This window comes from Manis pentadactyla, chromosome 10 (assembly GCF_030020395.1).
Source record: "Manis pentadactyla isolate mManPen7 chromosome 10, mManPen7.hap1, whole genome shotgun sequence".
Taxonomy (NCBI): Eukaryota; Metazoa; Chordata; class Mammalia; order Pholidota; family Manidae; genus Manis; species Manis pentadactyla.
The window spans coordinates 95,631,749-95,656,711 of NC_080028.1; the positions used below are offsets into that span (position 1 = coordinate 95,631,749).

Consider the following 24,963-nt stretch of genomic DNA (forward strand, 5'->3'; position numbering starts at 1 on the left):
TTAAAAGCAGTATTTCTCAGGGCCTTTAGAGCACAGAAATAGCTCAGTGCAGCTTTACAGAGAGGTCCTGCCCTGTCTGTTTCCACGGCTACGGGCACCTGCACTATGTAATTTACTCATTCATTATGTTTACTTTCTGTCTCCCTGCTAAAATGTAAGTTCTTTGAAGGGAGGGATGTCCTCTGGTTCTCCACTTTGTAACACTGTGCTAGACAGAACACTGCCTGGCCCACAGGAAAGGAAATAAGTCATTGGAGTAGGATGACCCAGGCCCTTCTTTTCAGGCCCCTCCCCAGTCCTCCCCACACAGACACCTGTAGTCCTTATAACCTGATGCCTGAGTGTCTCAGTTCTCTGATCAGAAGGGCTGGGGAGGGGGGTGGTCTTCTTGGTATCCCAGGGCCCTGAAAAGGATCGAGTGCCACATAACAGGCACTACCAAAACCCCATCCATAAGTGAAGGAATGCACGGCCCCAAGTCTATGAAAAAAAAATGAGCCGCTCTGAAAACAAACACAGTTGCAAACGACTTCACTCAAGCATGCTGCATTATTTCCAAGACAAGTGCACCTTTTTGCATATTTTTTTAAATTTATAACTCATTACAAACCAAGCTGCATCATCACAGAAACTCAGGCATGCAAAACAATTATCTGAATCCAGGGCAGTCTGAGAACCCAGTTTTTCCATAATTCCTTGAGGAAAATAAGCTAAGCTCTAAGGAGCGTCATTGGGCCAGGCTGTTTCTCCCAGGTCAGATGCCCACCTGCAGGCCTCTTGTGGTGCCAGTCTCTGACTGGACACATCCATCAGACCCTCCTGTATAACTGACAACAAAACCCTGAGTGGGCGGTGCTTTCAGGGCATGTGCCTGACATGAATCCAGCATCATTCCAGGGAATCGAATCAACGGGACTCTCAGGCTGAGACTGGGGACTATGCCTTGTCCATCACAGGGTTCAACACAAATATTAGTATCTTAACAGCTGATCTCTCCCCAGCACCAGCGTCAGGTACCGTGTCTCAGAGAAAAACCCTGGGTAGAGGCTCATGCTCCCCAGCCAAGCACTTATGGCAGAACTGTTGGACAGTGCACAGCCTCTCCTCGGCCAGCTTCCTCCTTCACCAGGCTCTAGCCCCACCTCCTGCCTACCATTTCCCCCAAATTGCCACCCAGTTTTCTATATGCACAGATGGGGCATGGAGGACAGCAGACGACACACCAAGGGCTGCTTTCATGAGGGTGCACCCCTACATAAGATGAAGTTTGCTAAAGGGAATGCTCACCACCAGGGAAGGACTATCTGATCACCTTCTCTTTGGAGCTCTATTACTATGAACTGACTCTGAAATCTCAGGCTGGGAGACTCTAGAAAAGGTCTCAGATCTAGTGGGAACTCAGCCAGAAGGTGTCCACCCACAAGCCAACACGGGTACCTTCCCAGCCACCTCACAGGCTTCATTTCAGTCCCCAGCTACTCACATTAAGTGACTCATTCATCCCCCCCACCCACCAAGCTCATCTTGGGTGGCCCGTGGACAGGGGCCTGCTTCTGAATCCCTCCATACCATCATTGCAAGGATCCCACCACTACAATGGAGAATTGGTTGGGAACAGGAGGGGTCAACAGGGAGCAGCAGGAAGAGCATGGGCGGGAGCCCAGCACATCTAGCTGTCCACCTTCTGCTCACCAGCTTCTCTGTCACTAACTGGACTGCATCTCCTCCACAAGACTGCTGTGTGCGTGACAGGCAAGAAACCAAGAGCTAACCCAGCACCTGCCCATGGTCAATACTCAAAAAATGATAGCTGTTAAGGTATAAAAAAGATCTCTAAGCGTTTGTCTTATGACCACTGGACATAAAACCAGCTACAATAGTGGAATCCAGCACTACCAGCAATGTTTTCCTTCTCTTCCTATCCTTTTTCAGAAACACCACAGCAGTCCTGGCTGCAGGACCGGGACAGCTAAGACTCAAGGCGGGTGGGGTGCAGTTAGGATGATCCCTCCAGCCTTCCCCACCTCACAATCCCAGCCTTTCAAGCACCCACTGAGATGCAAAGCCTCCCCAAGCTTCAAACACAGGTTTCAACTCATCATCTAAGACTTTAATGCCAGACTCTCAACTGGGCTTCACCCCTCCTTCTCCCTGGGCTCAGCCCCTGAATTCCCACTGGTCCCCCAAATCCCACATGTCCCAGAAGGAGCGTACCCACTTCCCCTTCCCAGGGTGGCTCCTTTCCCTCCTGTGTCTCTGGGACTGCCAGATGCCACCACCCGTCAGCCACTCACACAGGACCCCAGGCTCTGTGGCTCCTCTCAGCCCCTCTCAGTGAAGTCCTGGCAGCCCTCACTTCCCCCATCCATGAAAATGCTTATGCAGCCAGACAGTGATGTCACCTCTACAAAAATATCCTAGGTACTTTCTGTGTAAATGAAGAAGCAGAGAGAGCACGCAGGCCCCGAGGGCCACTGCTCTGAAAGGGGGCTGGCTGGAGCCTTTGCCCAGATGCATGCCAGACCACGGGGCAGCTCCCGGGGACTGAGCACACATGAGACATCTCTCCATTGCTGATACCCAAACCCTCATGTTTCTTGCTACCTGCTTTTTTCTCTTGTGCTGGTTGGGTTTTGATCATTACAATATGCACTTTCCCCATTCATACGGGGAAGTTTCCTCCCATTCAGGCTGTGAGCAGAGTCAAAGAATAAATCTCTGTCAGAGAATTGTTCTGCCTAATTCTATTTTTAAAAATGTGAATTTTCTGTTTTATGGGCCACAAACACAATTATGGATATTCTAACCAATGTATATGTCACTCTGCAAAGAAGGAACTTAATAAATGGAAATAAAAAAGAAATACATGCTCTATTGGTGTGTTCCTATCAGTAGCTTTCAAAACACAGCCGTTTTAATAAAATCTACCTACCTTTCACAATCCTAGCTGAAGGACCCTTAATTGGAATACATGGGACTGCTCCTTTCCACATACCCCACCCTCACCCTACCCCTGCAGCAGGACTTTCTGGGTGCCAAGAATAGTGGCGGCTGCAACAGAGAACAGGGTGGAACAGCAGATGCACACAACGAGAGCAGGAGACCAGGAGCAAGAGCCTTAAGGTCAGCCAGAGCCATGGGCATTCCATCAGAACCATCCATAGAAGCAAAGCCAGAGCACAGAGAGGAGGCGTCAGACCACTGGCCACCCCCAACCCCCAACCACTGGCCTGAACCATCCTCTCCCACACTTCCCCAAACACACATATAACTTGGTTCCCATACTCCTTCCCTCTGGGGGGCTTTCCCTGCCCACTCAGCCCAATCTGGACTCCCTTCCTCGGCAGCCCTCTTGATGCCTCTGCACACAGCTTCAGCCCAGCCGAATCTCAGCTGCCCCACCCATCGCCGCCATACAAGGGTATCTGCTCCACCAGGGCGGGAACCGTTGCTATCCTACCGCACATTACCAGTGCCTGGTGCACAAGGGCACCTGCGTCGCTGGTTGAAATGAAGGAATGTGTGAAATAAGACTGCATACTAGATGTGCAGAGGGAGGATAAGAGAGTTTCCCAAATTGAGCATGAATCTGGGATCCTTCTAAGCAGAGCAAAAGATTTAGGTAAGGTAAAGCCAGCCATCAAGGACTCTGCAGGCCTAAGGAATGTGGTCTCCGTTCTGTGCCAAAGTAAGCCACTGGGGGTGTTTAATAACAACATGATGAAATCAATGGTTTGGGAACATGAATCTGGCAGCCACATCTATAATGAATTGTGACCTGTTTCAAACAATTTTGTTTGTGTTAAAAACTCAGCTCTTGTGTTAGAAAGATTCTGCTCTCACATACAAGCAATCCCCAAAGCTGACTGCGTATACACACAGATTAAAGAGTTGGTGCATCATAAAATGACAGTGTTAATTCCAGACCAACAGGGCAGGTAAAACAATCACCAACCACTCATTCCCTTGACAATGACATTTAACTGTAACTGGCAATATCCTTCCTTTCCTAATTCCGTGTCAGTGCTGCCAAATTGGGGTGCTGGGGCTGAAGACTGGGTGGGGGAGAAGAGAGATGACTGAGCCTTCCTCCTGGATGGCCAGCTCCAGGTGACAACTTCCTGATGGCGTAGCCCTGCTCTTCAAGGTGAATGCTCGCCAGGCCATGGCCACCTCACCGGCCCTCTGTGCTCACCTGAACCATGAGGCTGGTGGCAGTGTGCCTGGGCTTCCTGTCTGGCTGCTGTGTCCCACACACCTATAGAGCAAAAGCATGACTCCAAACCTGACCTTGTCCCCTTCTTGGCTGAATGCTGTCATAGCACACAGTGTTATGTAAGTAAGGAGTAGAGGTACAGCTGAAATGAAGCAATTCCGGTAAATCAATATTCCTACACTCATTTATATGAATACTCCTATACTGTTTTCTGTGCCAAAATTATACAACTTATCTCTGCTGTGTGAACAGAAAGGGAAGATGGAATTTGATTTGCAGGTCCTCTTATAATTTTAGTTATTTCTGTATGTTGGTGACTCAAAATTTCTGTGAAAGGTTTGTGTCCTATGGGCAGTTGCTATCTACACGCTCAGCGAGGGCAGAGCTGAACAACATGAAACAGAAATAATTCACTGTACACAGAACTGCATGGGTTCAAGTTCTAGGTCAACTACCATGATTAAAAAAACAGAAAATAAAGAACATGTTTCCCATTATCTGCCACATCTTTCAGAATGAAGCAAAAATGGTGACAGGAGCAACAGAATGCTCCTATTTTCAGGGTAAGAAAAAAAAGTATTTTCCAAACCTAATCAAAAAATTAAATGCATAATTCCCTCCAGCAAGAATTTTATTTTTAATTTTCATTTACATAGTATCTTTCTTCCAAGAATCTCAAAATAATGGAGCTCCACAAATACTTAGAAAATAAAAAAAGGGGGTGTCACAACAAAGGAGGGGATGGTCTTGGCAGGGCAGGAGCTCAGAAGAGGGGCAAGAAATGGCAGGCTGGGGCAACAGCAGGCGCTCAGGGCTGGCAGCACTCAGGCTGAGGGCACTCCTTGGAGGCCCTTCTTTCACCAACAGCCCACGGGGCCTTACTCACTTTCACAGCTCCAGGCTCTTCAAGACAATTGGATTTGCTTTTGATGCCATTTACTAGCCTTAATCAATTATTTTACTCTAAATAGCAATTTATCCCCCCAAAACAGAAGAGAAGGTGCCAATAAACCAAAGGCTTTCACAGGTTCAAAATAACTAAAATGAGTTCATATTCCCTTTTGGTCTTAAAAACTATGTTAGGAAAGAAAGCATTAACAGTTCATTTGGGGGAAAGACCCAGGGTAAGAAAGACTGATTTGATTTTAGGAGGAAATTGCAAAGAAGCTTTTGAGCTGCTTTTTGTTTTTTGGTTTTATTTTTTTACAGCTGAGTGGACAGGATCTGAACTATTACATTTAGCAGAAAGTTGTCAACACCCAACTAATATTTTCATGACAATAAGAATGGCATTCTATTTCTCACAATTTCACAATGTTCACTTAAGAAAGAGCTAATTTGTCAATTGTTTTTCATTTAACCAAACTCAGGACACCACACACAATCATATATAACTTAAAAAAAAAAAAACGTTAAATGTTTTAACCTATTGAATAAACACAGCCAAACAGAAAGATGTCTTTAAGAAAACAGATCCCGGGCTGGTATACTCAGGATAACGCTAAGAAAGAACAAGCTTCAGATTACGCCCTGGCAATTTCTTCTGACATCAACTTCATAAATCACAAGTCAAAAGCATCCAGGATTGCAACTGGTAGCTGACTGAGTGGGCCCTGTTGTGGCCTTTTGTGCTTTACAAAGATATGGGCCACTTTGCTGGTATTCCCAACTCGTTTTCACAAATGCTGCAGCAAAAGGAAGCAGGAGCTAGTCAGTATAGTGAGAATTTCCTACACTTGTCTATTTCTCCAGTTGCTCTTCCTTGTTAGGTAAATTCTTAGGAGGAATGAACACTCCTAACATTATTCCTTCCCAGGCACCTGTCTAATGGTATTTCTGAGGATGGTGGTGCGGGGGTGGGGGTGTGTGGGGGGTGTCCTCTCAGTAGGAATTGGACCAATCATGTTTGAGGAACTTCCTGGACTGCCCAGGGCTGTAATAAACATAAAAAATCTGCTGAGTGCCCTGAACCTCTCACAGTAATGAACAGCCTTCACATTCAAACGAAGGAAACATTTATTTTGTGCACCAACATCATCTTATCTGAATTTAATTACAGCAAGAATTTAAACTGTTATTAAAAGTTGTTTACTTTTCAAAGGAAAGGTTTTGATGGGTTCTGCAACAAATCAGATGTATTTCAGAAGGATTTGTTGGCCCTCACTGGGTTGTTAACTGCCATGTGAACAGGACAGCACACGCACTTTTACAAAATCTTTAAGTCACAGCCCGGGTGCATTAGCTCAGGTGCTTCAAAGCTGAAGCCATGGTGCAAATGAGAGCGCAACCACAGGTCCTTCAGCCCCAAGGAACTTCCTTCAGGGACACCTGCCCAGTCAAAGATCACTGCCCTCTACCAACTTCCTCAGAATGCAGCCGAAAAGCAGGACTGATTACAGCTCAGCAAATCCCAAACTGTGATGGTACCAACAGCTCAATACAAATCTGAGCTGCCCTCTCAATAAAATCAACACCTGAACACCAACCAAACAGCAGTTCTTACACATCCAGCAAAACCAGGACTATGACCTGGCTTTGAAAACTCGAATAGGAAAATGATTTGGCTAATTCAGAGGGCCCCACCATTAACATTTTATTTAAATATCCTCCAACTCAGGTTTTGTTCTGTAGTTTTTATGGTTGTTATTAAAGTTCTAAGTGCAGAACTTTTAGGTGATTTCTCTCTGAATTCTAAATTATTGTAGAGTATAGTAAAATGTACCCAAGTGCTCATGTCAATAAACATTTATGAGAAATCAGAAATGAATTCATAACTCCTTTGCTATAAAAGTTATAATAATAAGATAGTAGGTCACATAATACAGATAGTAAGTTACTTGCCTAATTAGGCTATTAAAGTTCCTTTTCACTCCATGATCCACACACACACAGCTTGTCCCAGGTGTCTAGGCACATACAGGCATCTAGTTCCTAAAATGCCTAGCATGAATGGAACGCCCAGGTAAACAGTAGTGGTGCATAATGAGAGGTCATGGGGCCCCTCTTCAAATAGCTTCAACAAAATGAATGGCCATAAGTAAAAAGTGTCTCTATGCTTTGCTATAAGATTCAAACACAGGATTCCAAGAATTCCACCTGTTTCCAATTAGATACCAGAATTGCTTGAGTGTTTAAACTACATTCACTTGCTACTTATACAAAACAATTCTTCCGGGTTTTTTGAACATTTTAAGTATGTTAAAATAAGATTAAGGGTCTGGTTTAAACAATCAGAGGCAGGGGAATTTCAGTTGAAACCAAAACTCTCTCTCTGCAGCCATAATGCAGAGCCTCAGACAAAACAATAGAATGAGATAAACAAACTTCTATCTTTGACAATTACTTGTAAAAATCATAACTTCCATAAGGAAAGCAATTATATATTTTAAATTATACATGATTTTAAATAAGTGTTTAAATAATTTCTAAAGTAATGTATGATCCTCTATATTAGAATAATTTTATAGTAACTTTCAGGCAGCATTTGTCCATGAGATACATCCATCTCTTAAATACATGAACTTTACATGGCGCCAAATGTATGAACCTACGCAGAGACACAGGTAGGAATTTGGGCCTAGCTTACAATTTTTTCACATGATGGATTTCTCTCTTTAGAAACATACAAGTTTTCCTCTAAAAAATTTGTCCTTCATTGTACTGCAGATGTTCCTTATTGCTTTAATAAGTGAGCTGAAATGAACATGGATTTTCTATTTTCTACTTCGAGCCTTGTTTTCTCTCCTAAAACACAGAATGTTAGCACGGCCTCAGGAGCAGGTGTGACTGTTGACTGCTACTGAGAATGCTGGGGGCACAGACTATCGCCTCTGCACAGCCCAGCATAAACCTGGTGGGTTTGTTTTCATTGCACACAAGAGGACACGGGTTTTTCAACAATCACTAAGGGGCGGGAGCCCAATCAGTTTACCAGACAGCATTTTTAAAGTTAGGCTGGTGGATTAGGAGAGAGTAATTCCTGAGGGCAATATGTCCTTTTCTCTTTCCAACTTTCCCATGTAGCCTAACTACTGGCAGGAGACAGGTAGACTGCGGAAGCAAGAGAAAGAGTCTTTAGGACCCAAATGTATTAAGTGTTGCTGCCTAATTCCATCCCTTCACTGACTTGCACTTAAAAAAAAAAGAAACACTTTAATTAACTGAAATGACCCCCTTCTCAATCTCAAAGGCAGATATTAATAGAAACAAGGAAACAAAGACAGCAAACATGCAAAATGCTCCAATTTGTTTACTCATTATTTTATAAAGGGCACTCAATGAAATACATATTTTAATCAAAATAATATACTTCTTACGGGGAACAGTCCTGGACTGCAGGTAACACACTTCCATAACAGAGGAAACAAAAGCAACCAGAAAATGTACTTTCAGCAAAAGTGAAGTTGTTTTCTTATTTTGAAAAAGAGGAAAACATTTAAAGTTTACTTTTTATAGAGGCTCCTTAAAGGTGAACACTACTCCCCATGTACGAATAATGCCCCAAAGGAAAGCCGGTCACTGGCAGGCCTCCGCCCCAAAAGCTCCACTACCATAGTTACATGAGCTTGTTTTAGAAAGTATCCTCTTTTCAAACGTGTGTTTAAAAGGCAAATTTATACAATAGTGTTTTTATTTTTTTTAAAAAACCTGTTTTTTACAAGTCTGGGATAGGATAAAAACTTGTCCAACTAGTCTTAGCAGCAGCAAAGCACTGAACCTTCCATACCACAAGCCTTTGAGACTAAAAAGGAAATGAAATAGGGCTCAAGCTTCAGCAACTCTCTTCCTGGGCACTCACTCCCAGCCCAAAGGAGCTTCAAGACAGACCAAGCAGGGGAACACGAACTCAGCCCTGGCTCACCGCCCTATACTAGAGGTGCGTGATTGCCTTATAACAGAGACCCACTGAGGTCTCTGGGCTGGATCTGGATGTAGCTGAGACCCAACCTCTTTACCCTTTGGGGGCAATCGATGCCGCATCCCTCAGTGGCCTCTGCAAGGCAACCGGATCTCAGTGTAAGGGGTTCTAGAAAGATGAGAAGAGCCTGAAACCAATGAATTCTCTCTTCTCAAACTGAGTCTCGTTGGCTTACTTAATGTCTGTGGGAATAGAGATGGTGCTGAACTAGGTATCAACTCAAAAGGCCTCTTCAGTGCCCACGGAAAGAACCAGTTTAGCCTTATATGTGAACTCCTGCATTCCACGGAACAAAGTTTTTCAAAGATGCAATGAAGCAGTAATTGGAAATCACCTAAGGTCAGATCCTTATCTACCACCCAAAACCAATGTGCTCAGTAAAAGGAATGACGTTCAGAGAAAGGATTTAAAAAAAAATAAGATCCACATCTTCAAGTCAGTCGCATAAACTGACAGGGAAACTTTCAATTAGATCCTACAGTTACATAGTTAAATGGCCTCATGGTACCCTGAAGAAGTAGCTAATCACTAGGGGGGTTAAGGGTGGTGCCCAAAAGTTCATAAAATCTAGTAACTCTCTAGAAACCAAACCCATCCCCCAGGCAGCTCTGCCAGGATGCTTAAAATAGAAATCTCATTGATATTTACTAAAATGTCAAATTTAGGAAGAAAAAACAATTATTAAGGTTTGTTTTTTAAAACTCCACAACGGGTTTTACAGTAAGCACAAGAATTAAATTATGGTAAAAGGGAGCTATTTTTACTAAAACAGGGTAGGCCAATTTATCAAAAATGCCATTCGGCTGTGTTCATTACATTCAGGAATCTAATTTACACAATGAACACTTTGGAGTAATCTATTTTAGTCAATAAATACTCAAACTCCTTTAAGTTTTAATCTTATCGGAAATACATATTTCACATAGTCTTCTTCCTAGTTAAGCGAGAAATCTGAAGACATTTCATAACGACTATGAGTCTGCTTTATCGTTCTTACGTAGGCAAGAACAGAAAACAAGCATATGTAATTAAAGTTGTCAGATTCCATTTATATATGTTTTAATCCAATCTGCTTCATTTCATACAAGCCTGCATCTGGAGTTCATTTGCTTTCCTTCTCAAAGTATTGTAGGTCACTTCAGCAGTCCTCCCGGACAGGAAAGTTCGGCCAAGTTTACATTCACGCACACTTTAGAGTGGGGAGCAGTAGCAGGCCCCTGGGGGCCCCTCAGAGCGCCAGGCCACCCAGGGCCCGTCTAAGCGCAGACGCCCCCAACTTTCACCCGTCCAGCGCTCACCGAGCTCCTGGCCCACATGCCGCTCACCTTCAACTTGGCTCCGGCTACGCACAACATCCACCTGGCCGAATCCCGCGGCTGTCCAGGAGCCTCGAGTGCGGAGCTGGCAGGTTCAGGGCGGACCCCGAGGGCGCGCCTCTCCTCTACGTGGGGGGTGGCAGGCAGGAACGAGCCCCCTGGGCATGGCAGCTGCTCGGGCGCCGGATGGGGAGCCCCCACACAACGTCCCCGCGGTGCCCGGGTCTCGGCGCGCGGACCACCGCGCGGCACACCGCAGTCCAGCGGGGCCCCCAGGGCTCTGCTTTCGGGAACCCGACACGAGCAGGCATCTCGCATCTGACCCGCCGCGCGCTCCATTGCGCCCGCGGATCGTGCTAGAAGGGCAAGGGCCCGGAGGAGAGCGCCAGAGTGGACCCGGCGGGTCACTGGGGGAAGCCGGCGCCTCTGGGCGCGGGGTGAGGGCCGCCCGCACAGGCGGCGGGGAGGAAGCGTCCCCCGCTTGGGCAGACGGTGCGCCGGAACGCCGCGTGGGGCCTGCGCTCCGGGAAAGTTGCAGCCCTCCGCCCGCGGCCGCAGACGCCGGGCGCTCGCGGGCGCCCCGACCCACGGGCTCTGCGTGCGGGGCGCCCACCGTCCCCCGCAAGTTTCCCCAAAGCGCCCCTGCCGAAGTCCCTCGCCGAAGAGGAGCCGGTCCGCGCCACTCAGGCGGGCGCACAAAAGAGCTGGGCGGCCACGGGGGTCTCCGGGATGCCCTCCCGGAGATAAACAAGCCCTGGGGTCCGCGCGGGGAGTCCGACGCCGGGTGCAGGAGCGGCGGCACAGCCCCGACCCGCTGACAGCCGGGCGCGGCGGCCGGGGCCGGCCGGGGCCGGGGAGCGCGGACGCCCGCCCGCCCGGCCGGCCACCCGCCCGCCTGGCCGGAGCCGGGCCGCGCCGCCGCCACCGCCGCCGCCGGTGGCCGCTCTGACCCTCCCCCGAGCCGGCGGCACCACAGCGCCACCAGCCCCAGCTCCGCCGCGCCGGCGGCAGTGGCGGCGGCGGCTCCTCCTGGAGAGGCAGGCGCTTCACCCCCCACAGCAACTCCCCACAAACTTTCCCCGGGAATAAGGCGGGCCGGGGGCGCGGGGCGCGCGGCCGGGCGCCGCCGCCGGGCCACAGCCCCCTCCCAGCGCAGCGCCCGCCGCCGCCGCCGCCCGCCATCCGCTCGCACGCGCACCCCGCGGGCCGCCGGGGCCGCCCCCTCCCCGGTCCCGCGGCGGCGGCGGCGGCGGTGGCGGCAGTGCAGGGCCGGGGGGGCGCCCGGGGTGGGGGCCGACACCGGGGGCAGCGGTGGCGGCGGCGGTTCTCGGCGCCATCTTGGGCTGATCGATGAATTGAACAAAGAGGATCAATTTCTGATCAAGCGAGTTATCAATGGGGGCCGGGGAGCGAGAGGGACTTGTCCCCGACTCGGCCCCGCTTTCCCCGGCACCCCCCTCCTCCCCGCCGCCGCGGCCCCCCGGCGGCCGGCCAGCCCGGAGCCTCGGGGGAAGCCGCGACCGCCCGCAGCCCCCACCCCCGGGCGAGAGGCCGAGCGAGCAGAAGCCTGACCTGCAGCTGCTGTAAATCAAAGCGCTTCCAATATTGAAACATCGATCCCACATTGGCCGCCATCTTGAGACATATTGAGACGGAGTGAGAGGCTGATAGAGAGGGGGCTGGAGTTCAGGAGCCGCCAGGAGGCAGCAGGCGGGCGGCGCCAAAACCCGGCCTGGAGCCGGCCGCCGCCGCCGCCACGGAGGACGCGGACTCCTCCTCACGGCGCCGCCGCAGCCATGGCGAGCCCGAGCCGGAGCCGGAGTCGGAGCCCGAGGGCGCGGCGGCCGCCGCCGGGCCTCGCGCGCGCGCGGCCCCTGCTCCCTCCCCCCGGCGGCCCGCGCCCGGCCCGCGACCCCCGCCCCTCCCGGGCCACCAGCCTCGGCGGGCGGCGGGTGGCGGCCCGGCCCCGAGGGGGCGCTGGAGGGCGGCGGGAGGGGCTCCGGGGCCCCGCGGGAGGCCCCGGGCCCGGCTCACCTGGGGCGCGTTTCGGGCCCTCGGGGGTCGCGGTCTTCGGCCGCGGCCGAGCGCGGCCCCTCCAAGGCCCTTGGTTTGGGGACTGGCGCCGCGTCCGGGAGGGCGCCGGCGCAGCGCCGCTTTCTCTCGCCCTCCGGAGGGGCGCCGAGCGCGCGGAGCCGCTGCGACCACCTGCCCGATTTCCGACCCCGCGCGGACCGGGCGCCCAGCGACCGCGCGTGTGTGAGGCGCTCTAGCCGTCGACCGCCGCACACCCACCTCCCTGCGCCCCAGCCGGGCTTAGACCCAGTCAGCCAGGGACAGCGCTTCACTTGGGGAGCGCAAAGATGGGGGAAGCCAGCCCTGACCCTCTTGTCGCTGCACACGTTAACGCTCCGCAGAGTAGCCGCGCGGTCCCCGCGCCGCGCCACCCTGTCCCGCCATCCCGGCGGCCAGGGGTCCGAGCGGCCCCCATCCGCCCGAGCCGCGCCAGCCTAGGCCACGACAGGAAAAGTCTCAGCACAGTTCTGTGTCCCCCCGCACCGCTTCGGCGGAACAGCCCCAGAAACTTCCTGCAGTTCAGACACCTCGGTTTCCACTCCTTCGGGTGCAGAAACTTGGAAAGTCTGGGTGCACTTACAACACAAAAGCATGGTCCTTAGTTTACAGAAATGCTAAAGTTTAACCCAAAGAGTCAATTCACTTTTGATTTTTTTTTCGCAGAAACACACATTTTATCGTCATCTTTAATTGATTACACACACACATGTGAGCTTGACTTTCTAGTAGGAGTACCGTACTTTTAGTCTCCTGCCCTTTAGTTAAGGGGGAATTAGTTAAAACAAATCTCCTAATTCTTTAATCCTACATGTAAATAAAATCTGTATGGAATGCAAAATTGAAAATGTAAGTGGGATATAACTGTTTTCCAACTGAGTTCGAGGGCTTTGCGCTGATCACTGGAGTGAATTCAGCATTTTTGCATGCAGGGGCTGGAAATGAAAGTCCCCAAGATTTAGAGGACACACATGCCCCCAAGTCTCGCTCTGCGGAGCGGGCGGCTCAGCTTCGCCAGCGCTCGGCTCCTGAGGTACGGAGGAGGGTTCCCTCGCGTCCCCTCCGCAGCTCTGACCAGCAGAAGAGGGAGGCAGCAGGTGGGTTGGGTGCGCGCGGGCGCCGGGGGACGCGCCGGGAGTCTGGGTCCCAGATGTCGTAAGGCCACGCAGAGCAGGGCCCTCCCGACCTGGGCACCACGAGGGCCACCTCAGAGTGGGGCGCCCGAGCCCGCGTGCGGAGGGCCAGCGGCCGCGCTGCAGCTGCGACCGCGCCGCCCAGTAGAGGGCAGCGGCGCCCCGACACCAGCGTCCTCGGGTTCCGGCGCACGTGCCCACCCGCGCCCCCAGCGCCCCGCCACGCCCTGTCCCAGCGCCAGGCAGGCCCCTGGCGGGAAACGGCATTACCACCTCTGGCGATTCCGGTCTCGACGAAACGGTATATCAACCGATTCCGTGGTACGTCTGTCCTCCCCTCCTATTTGTGCGGTGGAAGGCAGGCGAGACCTTGGAATTGCTCTAAAGGTGGCTAGACAAATAAAATGTGCCGGGACTTAGAAAAGAAAAAAAAAAGAAGTCCCTCTGGTGGGTAAGGCTCAAGGAAGTATCAGGGAATGGTTTGGATTTGATGCAGATGTTCTCAATCTAATTATCGTGTCGATCGATCCCCTGGGTTTGAACCAAAAAAGTTAAATATATATGACCTGTGTAATACTCCAGAAGTACATCTGGTTGGAATTCAGGATTCTGAATCCACTGCAATATTTTAGAAATAAATCTGATGAGTATTAAATACCCTTGTTACATTTCTGGTTATATTTACATTATTTACATATTAACTTGACTTAGTGGAGAAACACTACATTGACTGGCCCAGAGGTTAAGCTCTGTTTAAATAGCCTTTAGATTTGGTAGCTCTTCTACCAAAGGTTTGGGTTATACAAGGCTTCTTGATCTCTACCGGAAGGAAAAAAAGTTTAGAATAACTATGCCGGCACCAGAAATGTTACTACTTTAAAATGGAATTCAAGATAAACACCAATAAAAAATTATCTTAGCTGAGTGAAATAGTCAGCAGGGACCTAAAAAAGTCGTGAAAGTACATTTTATTCTTCTTGAGTATACACGTAGAATAAGAACAAATTGTATCTATTTCTAAAGACTGTTTCCTTTGTTGTTGGCGTTTTTTTTTTTTTAGATTGACTGTCAGTGTCACCATTGTAGCAGATCTAGACATCAAACGTAGAGGATCTACAAAGCTGTGTGCTGTATAAAATATTCTGAAAATGGGAAAGTTTTAGGACCTAGATCTCCATTAGCATCTACAAAGGCAATAGAATAATGTCTGTAAGCCCCCCAGAACAAAATGTGAGAAAGAGGCAGATTAGCAGTGTAACTGGCCCAGTACCGAGAAACTCTGACTCGAAACAAATGGTACTTAGAACTGCTCACAAGAAAACAATCCAGACATATTATTTTTACTTTTTAACTTTCAGGCTCTTTAGGGAAAGAAAGCACATAGTTACAACTACATGACTAATTTGTTATCCTCAGCTTTCCGAAATCAAGCCCCAAGTAATCAGTATGGGCCAAAATGATGTTTGTTGTTTCTATCTTTAAATGAAATACAACTTAGCACCAAATAAGGCAACTAAATAACAAATATGTGAGCCCACAGCTTCTAAATTTCTTTCCGGACCCATTTTATTTTGTCTAAGAAAAATCCTGTGCCCACATAATACTAGTGAATGCAACTTACAGAAAATTGTAAAGCACTTTTAGAAGTTCACACTTGCCTACTCTCCTGCCATTAGTAGACCCTTCTGCCTCCCAACATCTACATATAATTGATTTAATCCATTAAGGTGAAAATCGGTAAATTCTCTAAAATACCATTATTATTACTAAATACCATAATTATTACTAAAATGGTCCTCCTTTGGTAGTTCCAAAAGGAAAATACATTATTTTCTAAAGATTCTAATTTAGTAATTGTTCTCATACACTTAACCTAATTCCTTGAAGGAATTAACCATTGAGAATTTCTTTCAAACTGAAAAAATGTCTTACAATGTATGGCATTGGTTTTTTTTGTTGTTGTTGTTTTTTTGTAGAAAACTATTTTTTATTGAAGGGTAGTTGACACACAGTATTACATTACATTAGTTTCAGGTGTACAACATAGTGATTCAACATTTATATACATGATAATTCTAGGTACCAGCTATCACCATACCAAGTTGTTACAATATTTTGACTATATTCCTTATGCTATACATTACATCCCAGTTACTTATTTATTTTACAATTGGAAGTGTGTACTTTTTTTTTTTTTTGTGAGGGCATCTCTCATATTTATTGATCAAATGGTTGTTAACAACAATAAAATTCTGTATAGGGGAGTCAATGCTCAATGCACAATCATTAATCCACCCCAAGCCTAATTTTCGTCAGTCTCCAATCTTCTGAGGCGTAACAAACAAGTTCTTACAAGGAGAACAAATTCTTACATAGTGAATAAGTTACATGGTGAACAGTACAAGGGCAGTCATCACGGAAACTTTCGGTTTTGCTCATGCATTATGAACTATAAACAGTTCAAATATGAATACTCATTTGATTTTTATACTTGATTTATATGTGAATACCATATTTCTCTCTTTATTATTATTATTTTTAATAAAATGCTAAAGTGGTAGGTAGATACAAGATAAAGGTAGAAAACACAGTTTAGTGTTGTAAGAGAGCAAATGTACATGATCAGGTGTGTGCCTGTAGACTATGTGTTAATCCAAGCTAGACAAGGGCAATAAAACATCCACGTATGCAGAAGATTTCTCTCAGAACAGGGGGGGTGAGGTTCTAAGCCTCACCTCTGTTGATCCCCAATTTCTCACCTGATGACCCCCCTGCGACTGTGCCTGTCTTAGGTTGTTCCTCCCTTGAGGAATCTTACCCGTCTCTGGCTAACCAGTCATCTTTCGGGGCCATACAGGGAAATGTAAAGTTGGTAAGTGAGAGAGAAGCCTTATTGTTTGAAATGGTTAGCTTCATTGTTTTTTTTTTTAAAGCCATTTTCTTTATCCCTCACAAAAAAGAGTCCTTATGTTCTGAGATCTTATTTGTAATGGACTCATAAAATGAAGTTCTTACCTGGAAACTTTATCTCCAGAAAAAGTTGGAGAATAATCTAGAGTTTTTAACTCGACTTCCAAGAATAATGAAAAAAATTCAGAAATCTGTCCAATGTGATATGCTTAAAAAGAAAACTCAAGAAATTCATTCAAAAACCTTAATTGACTTTTTGAATAGTTTTGCATCCAAATAATAACTAGTTTTGAATAGTGTTCACCAAGAACTATTTCCGATAACCAGATACTAAACATGATGCTAAGTATTTACAACATAATTTATTCACAAATAAACATAAAGACATGGCTACTTTTTGATGCATGGTAAAAATGAATCATACTCCTTATAAGTCATACAGTAGTTGAAAATTATATCAAGGTATTCATTCCAGTGGACTGCATTTGTAAATGTTTTAAATTTAGGACTATCTAAGGCCAGACAGAAGTTTTGAGACACTTTAAATTTGAAAGGCCTTTTCCTTAAATCAAAAGAGTATGAATAACAGAGGGAAATTACTCTGTCTTCCTTTTGTCTTTGGTGACTGCCTTCCAGAACAATTTGGCATGGACTACTGGAATAAATAAAGGAAGATTCCAGATTATTTTTTTTGAGCTCAAGTAAACCGAACTACTTTTAATTGTTTTGTTTTTTAAGTAATACTTTATGTTAATTATTTCTAAGTACACTATTCACTGTACTATGTAAATACCCACCAAATAAAAGTACACATTTTGCTACATGTAATTACATGCATACTACATAATTCATCTCTATTCGCCAAATGTATGTGTAGTTATGTAATTGTACCAAGAACCTGCCAAACTTGTGAGAACAAACTATAATGATTTCTAAACAGTAGCCTCTCCTGTTCACCACCCTCTCAGCCTTGCTCTGGTGACAGCATCTCTCAGTCCCCAAGACCCTTTTTGAAATCTTTAAAGACTTAACTTCTGGCCCACCACTCAACTCTGCCTTCCACTTCTGGACAGCATATGTCCATGCCACTAACCCTAGGTATCTTTCCACACCTCTAATGATTACATTCTGCTCTCCGCCGTTGGTCTTAAACAAGAAAGCTTGCAGCTCAGTCTTTCAGATAAAGCTCAGTCTTACACTTGGAAATTATGTCTAGCTTAATGGGCTCAACTGCTCATGCTTTGGGACTTCCAAGTTCCTTAGAAGGACCCGGGGCTTCTCATCACCCAATATGTTCCCAAACCCCACCTCACCTGCCACACATCCCCAGTCTCTTTTTATCAAACTTACATGTATGCTAATATAAATTTCCTTGGGATTTAGAGTTCACTAGAACATCACATCTTATTTATCCCTTTTTACCTTTTCCTCATTATAAGATGCCTACATAAATGTCATATTACATATTTCCTGTACACAATTGAAATTAAAGCCATCTTATATGACTCTCACTGATGTCATTGCTGAATCACTAGAAATTAATAGTGTACATTGTCAGTAGCTTGAAAGGGCTTGAAATATGTAAAGTACTATATAAATATTATTATTATCTTCTTTAATGTAAAGTTCAAGTTCTATGCTAAGACCTTATATTAATTCCTTTTCTTTCCTCCTGGGAGATAGAAGCCATATGCATTCTATTTGTATTGACCTCAGTGTTAATATTGCTCTTACTATATCAGTATGCCATCCAATATTTTAAACACACAACTATGTCCCTGGTGCTAGGACATACAGGGCAGAGACTTGTATTTTTTTAATTGTATTCACGACATGAAGCAAAATATTGTTTTGTTTCTCCGCAAGATCTTTTATGACACATCTCTGTAGTTGTACAGTTGGAGTTGAAGATTTGTTTTCATGAAATATAATTCAATTTTCTTTTGTCGTAAGCACTGTCAGATTGTATATTATTTTTTTCCTGAGTAAGTGTGGTTTGTAAGGTTTCAAAAGCTTCTTCCAATGGAAAATAGGGAAGCTGATATTTCTAGCAGTGAGTAAAAAACTTTTTTTCATTCCTGCAGTCTTCATTCACATTAAATATTAGATCTAGTGTCAGTTTTTGAGAATCTGTATTATAATATCTTCAGAAGTTTAAGGAGCTAGCAGAATCTCCTAAGATGTCAAAATTTTGTTTGTGTGTAAGATAGAAGGAAGAAGCCAGGGAAGTGGGCCTCTAACCTAGCAGCTGTCTTCTCTTATTAAAATATTCATACATACACATGTACACACACACACACACACATACCTAATCTGAAAAGCATAAATGAGAGTCTAAAATACAAATATTTTCATCACAGAGATATTTCTGATAATGAAACAAGCAAACCAAAAGATAATAAAGTAGAATGACCAAAATGCCTAATAATATATAAATTATTAAAGAAATGATGAAACTTAGTGTAGCCATTAAAAATTATGTTTAGCAAAATATGTAATGACATGGGAAAGTGTTTATAAGAAGAAAACAGGATAGAGTGTGAGCTCAACTATAATGAACAGCATATTCTATAACCATGTAGAATGTCAAAAGTACACACTTAAAATGTTAACAGTGGGTGTCTTTGGACAATGAATTCATGGGTAAGTGTTTTATATTTTGTATAATTTTACATAAGCACTTGCTACCTCTGTAATGGAGGAAAATAGCAAATATGATTTAAAACAAGGATGGTTAAATGAATGAAAAGAATCATTCCTTTAAACAGTAATTTAACTCTAACCGGAAGGGGTAGTATGATCTAGTGATTATAACAGACGATTGAAAACAGAGGGAAATTCATGTCCTAATTTTGCCACTGAGTCACTGCCTTTGCTTCAGGTTTCCTGCCTGTAAAATAGGAATAATTAATACTTTCTTGTAAAATGCTTTTGAGCTCTCTGACAAAAAATCCCATAAAGGTGCAAAGTGTTATTCTATTAATGCTAATTGAAGTGAATATAAAATATGAAGGCATTTGAGAGAAATTGAAGTCATTATGGTCAGTGCAGGAAGGCACCGCAGATCCAGTGCCAAACACCAAACTGTGCTTGTGTGGATCCTTGTGTTCTTTACAAAGTTTTTTTTTTAAGGCAGATAAGGACGTCACCAGTAATGCTGGAACATGTCCTGTCCAATCACCGAACACTCTCTGTTGAGCAAAGGGCTGTGTCAGATACTATAAAGAAACAAGGAAACAGTGGACAGGGTTCCTGCCCTTAGAAGCTGACCATTTCAATGGGAATAGGGCAATAACATGTACGAAGAAAAAAAAAATTCAGCTAAGCAGAAGACGAACAATAACCAGGAAAGGACCTGATGAAGTGCTGACACAAGCCCAGAAGGTGGAGTTGGGCTGGCATCTTACAGGCTGGCCAGGTGGGAAGAAGCTGGTGGCATCTCTGAAGGGGCAAGTGGGGAGTCTGCCATTTTGGACGATGTGCCACAGTGCCACAGGCAATGTGTGATTCCTGAGAATGACTCGTTCCCACTCAAGTGCCCATTTCCCATGCACTGTGTTAAAAAAGACCCTTCCCTTAATCAGTCCAATCAGCATCGAAACAGCAGAGCTACAAGGAGAGGAGGTTTGCGTTGAAGCGCACAGTCACAGGGTCAGAGGTGGTTTCACATTCTGGCGAAGAATGGTTTGACCTTGAGCCATGTAATCTAACCTCAATGAGTCTCAGTTTCCATAACAGAAGTGCACACCTCACGGTATGCGGGGAGGATTAAGTAAGAAAACCTGCATAAAATGCTCCACATACCCTATCACTGTTTCTCTGCAGTCCTGCTGGTATTTTCGTACCATTTTACAGACAGGCAGACTGAGGTTCAGAGCACCCAAAGGTTGTTTGAGGGGAAGATTGGATTTCTCAACCAGGCTGTTAAGCACCTGCTCAATTTCCTGACCACCCCCCCCTTTCAATGATGTGATCTCAGCTGCTCCCGCCCAAATGCCTTTCTTAAGTAATTGATGCTTTTATTTATTTTTCCAACAGATATTTACTGAGGGCCAAGTTTGGATCCTGAGGGAGCTCTTTGCTCCTTCTCCATCACAGAGCCGAGCGCCATGGGAAGAAATCCAGAATGAGTGAGGATTACCCCTCACACCTCATTCTGTGCCACGTCATTGCTGGTTATTAATGCCTCTCACTTCCCTGACATACATTCTTCATACCACAGAACATTATAATCCTTCAGCTTTCTTTATTTTGGCAATGTAAGCACTTATAAACAGAATGAAATCTTTGGTAGATCTAACCTTGGCGAGGGCTATTTTCACATTCGGCTTCAAGGCCTGTTTACCCAGGGCCCTTTATTTCCGAAATCGGGACTGAAACAGCCACCACCACATATAGAGAAGCAAAGTTTCCTGCTTTCCCAAACGTGAAGGAAAATAAACTCAACCTACATCTGTGACTGTTCTGAAGCCTGGATCAGGCTGGTGTTCGGGAGCGTGTATGTGCGAGCGTTTGCGTGTGCGTGTGCTTGTGTGTGTGGGGGGGGGGGCACGCATGCGCACTGAGAGCAGGTGGGCCGGTAAGGTTGCGGGGTAGGGGTGTATATAAAACCAAATGGAATGCGGTAGTTTCTGTCCTAGAGAGTTTAAAATCTGGCTGAGAGGCATTAACAACATGTACTTCGTTCCATCCTGTAGATTATTTGATGTGCTCAAGAAAATAATATGTGATGGAGGAAAAGTCCCCGCAAACCCCCACAGCAGGCAGGTTTGTTGCTGCAGTTGTTAGAGTCTTCCCTTGAGACATTAGGGTCCGAGGCACCCAGCCCATTCTTCCTCACCCTGCACCTCCCATAGATTTCTTTCCCCTTTGGAGACCTCCGAGGCGAGGCTTCCCCAAATAAAACATTTATAGAATCTCTTGGAAGGGGATTGGGAATAGAGCCCCACAGAGTATCTTATTACCTACCTACTGATGTCCTGAGGGTGGAAAGGCCAGATTCAAAGTCACAAACCTGTAAGAATCGTGTTTGTCTGTAACACTACCAAATAACAACAGCTAAGATCATTGAGCACCTGCCATCTGTCCTGTACTTTACACAGCCTTATCTCTAATCTTCACAACCAATTTGTAAAATCAGCCTTATTCCCGTTGGACGTACAAGAAAACTGAAGATCAGAAAGGTAAAGGGACTCCCATATGATGGACTCACTCACTGATAAGCCAAAGCCTGGGTTTCCCAAACTGCCCTAGACCTATCTGCAGCTGCTCCGTATCGCCTGGGCCCCAGCCTGGTCAGAATCCACCAGGGCCTTCGGACAGGTAGCCTCTTTCACCCCTTCAGGAAGTCCTAGGTATTGCCCCCCAGGAGGGATCTCTCTGTCTTACCTTGCAGCAGCCTGCTTGCCAGCACTTCTTCCCTGGGGAAGTTTTGTCTCCAGACATTTCTCTGCAGCAGTGAAGGTCCAGACGCCCTGGTCCAGGGCATCTATAATAAAAATTGATCACCTGATCTTGGTCTTGAATGAGACATCGATTGCAAATGAGAGACAATGGAGAGAGTCAAAAGTCCCCCTTAAGTACAGGAAGACAGGATGTTTAGCAATCTAGGCAGTTGGAGAAGGGTGTGTTTCCCTAGTCATCATTGGGAATCTCCTTGTTAATTGCCCAGGGTTCTTACTCCTTCACTTTAGGGAAGTCTGGTTTAATGGACCGTCTGGGGAAGTATCTGATTAACAATCCCGTTCTGGCTACAAGTACGTCTGGGAGGGTGGGGTCATGGATACGTTATCGGTCTAAGGCGGGCAGTTTAGTAAAGCAATTGCAAGTCATTCCCAGTTCGGTGTCTTACCCTCTCTCATTCCAAAATTTAATACTGACTTGTGAGTAGGAGATGGGATTAGTTTACACAAGCTCCGTTTATCCGATAGCATTTTATTACTAACCAAGTAGGACCAGGTGGTGGAGTTTGGTTTGATTTTCTTTTGGAACTGATCTGCGTTTTACTGTTGAGCCTGTAGCTCCCACCCCCACCCTTGGAAGCTATGTTTTCCTAGAAAAAAAGGGCTCCCTTTAAAAAAAAGAGGAAGAAGAAATGATCCCCCATCCCCCTCGCTGTCTTCTGTAGCCTGATCTATTTAAGACACGTCCTCCTCAAACAAATCCTGCCCCATTTTCTTGGAGGGCCGCCTCTTCCCTCCTGCCCTCCACCGCCGCGGTGCGTATTTGACACCAGCTCAGGAATCTTGTAGCTTCTCGCCTTTCCATTCCCAGCAGAATTTGTTATTCAGCACTTCAAAGCGGAGACTTGTTTGCACCTCTTGTTTCAAACAATAGACCAAATTTCCTGTCGCTGCTTCTCTTAAAAACTGCCTCCCTCCCGCTCCCTGGAACAATTGCAGCAGCCACTGTACAGCTGAAGAAAAGAGCTAAATCCCACCCACCGTCCATCTCAGAGAAAGCAGGGCCAAAGGGCAGAGAAGGTCACAGGCTGGGGCATCAGACAGGACAGATTTTATGCGAAAACCCCAGGCTCTACAGCTATGTAGCTGGGCGGTTTTGAGCTGATAACTTACCCTCTCTGAGTCTCTATATCCTCACCTGTAACATCTGAACCATAACTAACCCACCCATCCCACAGGACTGTGGTGGAAACGAGATGAAATGAGGCCGCTAACTCCTGCCTAAGATGCAGGGCAAGAGCACATTCCCTGATCCAGGCTGCCCGAATTCAAATCCTATCTCCAACATGTTCTTTCTCTGTGTCCTTGGGCTTGCATTGCTCAAACTCTGCCTGCACTTCTTTATCTGTAAAATAGAATAATTATCATACCTTCCTTATAGGATTAAAGAGTGAAGACACAGCAGGCATTACACTTGGGTGCAGACATCACTCAGTGAAAATTTTATTCTTCTTCCTCCTTATTCCTCCCTCCAGAAGGAATCTTTGGCCCCACTCCCCCTTGACAGCCCTGTTTTACACGTACCCATCTCAGTTTCCCAGCTATCACAGTTTTTGCTCACCAGCCCAGATCGGTGTCACAGAATGTTCATAGCCCATCAGGAGTGTAATATTTGTTCATTCTTTCTTGTTCCAGAATATGTTTTTTGCTTAACTTCAGGATAGTGAAAAACGTCAGGGAATGGGTCCATAGCACTGCAGTTCTGGTGCGAGGAAACTTTTATATGATATTGCAATGGTAGATACATGGCATGAAACTTTTCTGCAAATCCATAGAATATACAACACTAAGAGTTAACCCTAATGTAAACTGTGGGCTTTAGGTAATAATAACATATTGATATGGGTCATTAGTTGGAACAGATGAACCACACTAACACAAGATGTTAATGATAGGGGAAACTGTGTGGGGAGGAAGGTATGTAGGATTTCTCTGCCCTATCTGCTCAGTTTTTCTGTATATCTAAAACTGTTCTGAAAGGTAAAGTTTATTAATTAAAAAAAGGAAGACAGAAAAGGTTATGCAGGTGCTCTTGTATTATGCCTCCATCCCTCCTCACACAGTAATGACCAGCAGCCAGGGAGTGACAGCATCCCTTCATGGATGACCTGAAATTCACAACTGTGTTTTTTTTTTTGTCCTCAGGTCTTCTGCTAATGGCACATAGTGAGCCAGCTTTGGCCTTGGAGGTTGAGACCCAGACAGGGTACATTCTCAGGCCTGACCAGGGGTCTCTGGATCAAGGTCCCTTCAGTGTCTCATAAGGTCTGGAGTGGATAGTGTTGGGAGTATAGGTCCCTTACCTCCTTGTTCCAGAGTTCAGAGCAGGAGGGACTGTCTGTCATTTCCTAACCTATCCCCATTACACACACAAACAGCCTTACAAGTCCTGGGCTCTTCTGTAAGTATGCTAATGGTCTTGTCTTTCTCAGGGTCTGGGCCTCATCATTGTGACTTGCTAGACATGGTATGTGCAGTGGCCGAGTGAATCCCTGAAGCTCTCCTCTGAGTCCAAAGGCTGCAAAGCCCAAACATGATGAAAAGCAGTGAATCTTGTGGAATAAAAACATCCTTCCCACTCAACCCAAATCCCACAAAGCAATGGAGGTCTGATTGTTTAGTGTCACAAGGCCGAGATTATAATAACCATGGAGTAAAAAACAACCACAAAAGGACGGCAGAAACTTCAAAACCGTGTTTTATTTTTATTTATTTATTTATTTTTATTTTGGTATCATTAATCTACAATTACATGCAGGGCATTATGTTTACTAGGCTCCCCCCTTCACCAAGTCCCCCTCACATACCCCTTCACAGTCACTGTCCATCAGCGTAGTAAGATGCTGTAAAATCACTACTTGTCTTCTCTGTGTTGCACAGCCCTCCCCGTGCCAAAAACGTGTTTTAAACACAGAAACTTCCCCAGCACACCCTGTCT

The 24,963-nt window shown here is 46.0% G+C and overlaps 1 protein-coding gene across 15 annotated transcripts in view; it reads right to left on the reverse strand.

Annotated features, from left to right (window-relative positions):
• The window catches only part of CUX1 (cut like homeobox 1), a 378,856-nt gene extending 356,633 nt beyond the window's left edge, over window positions 1–22,223 (reverse strand). For 6 of the 15 annotated variants that reach the window (XM_036904516.2, XM_057487277.1, XM_036904512.2 and 3 more), the window contains exon 1: window positions 10,460–11,647. In XM_036904516.2, the coding sequence (XP_036760411.2) occupies window positions 10,460–11,632 (1,173 nt within the window). In that variant the 5' untranslated portion in view covers window positions 11,633–11,647. Of the gene's footprint in view, window positions 1–10,459; window positions 11,648–12,022; window positions 12,296–21,951 lie in introns of those variants that run through there. The other 9 variants (XM_057487285.1, XM_057487283.1, XM_036904514.2 and 6 more) reach the window with 4 other exon arrangements.
• Between the last annotated feature and the right edge of the window lie 2,740 nt (window positions 22,224–24,963).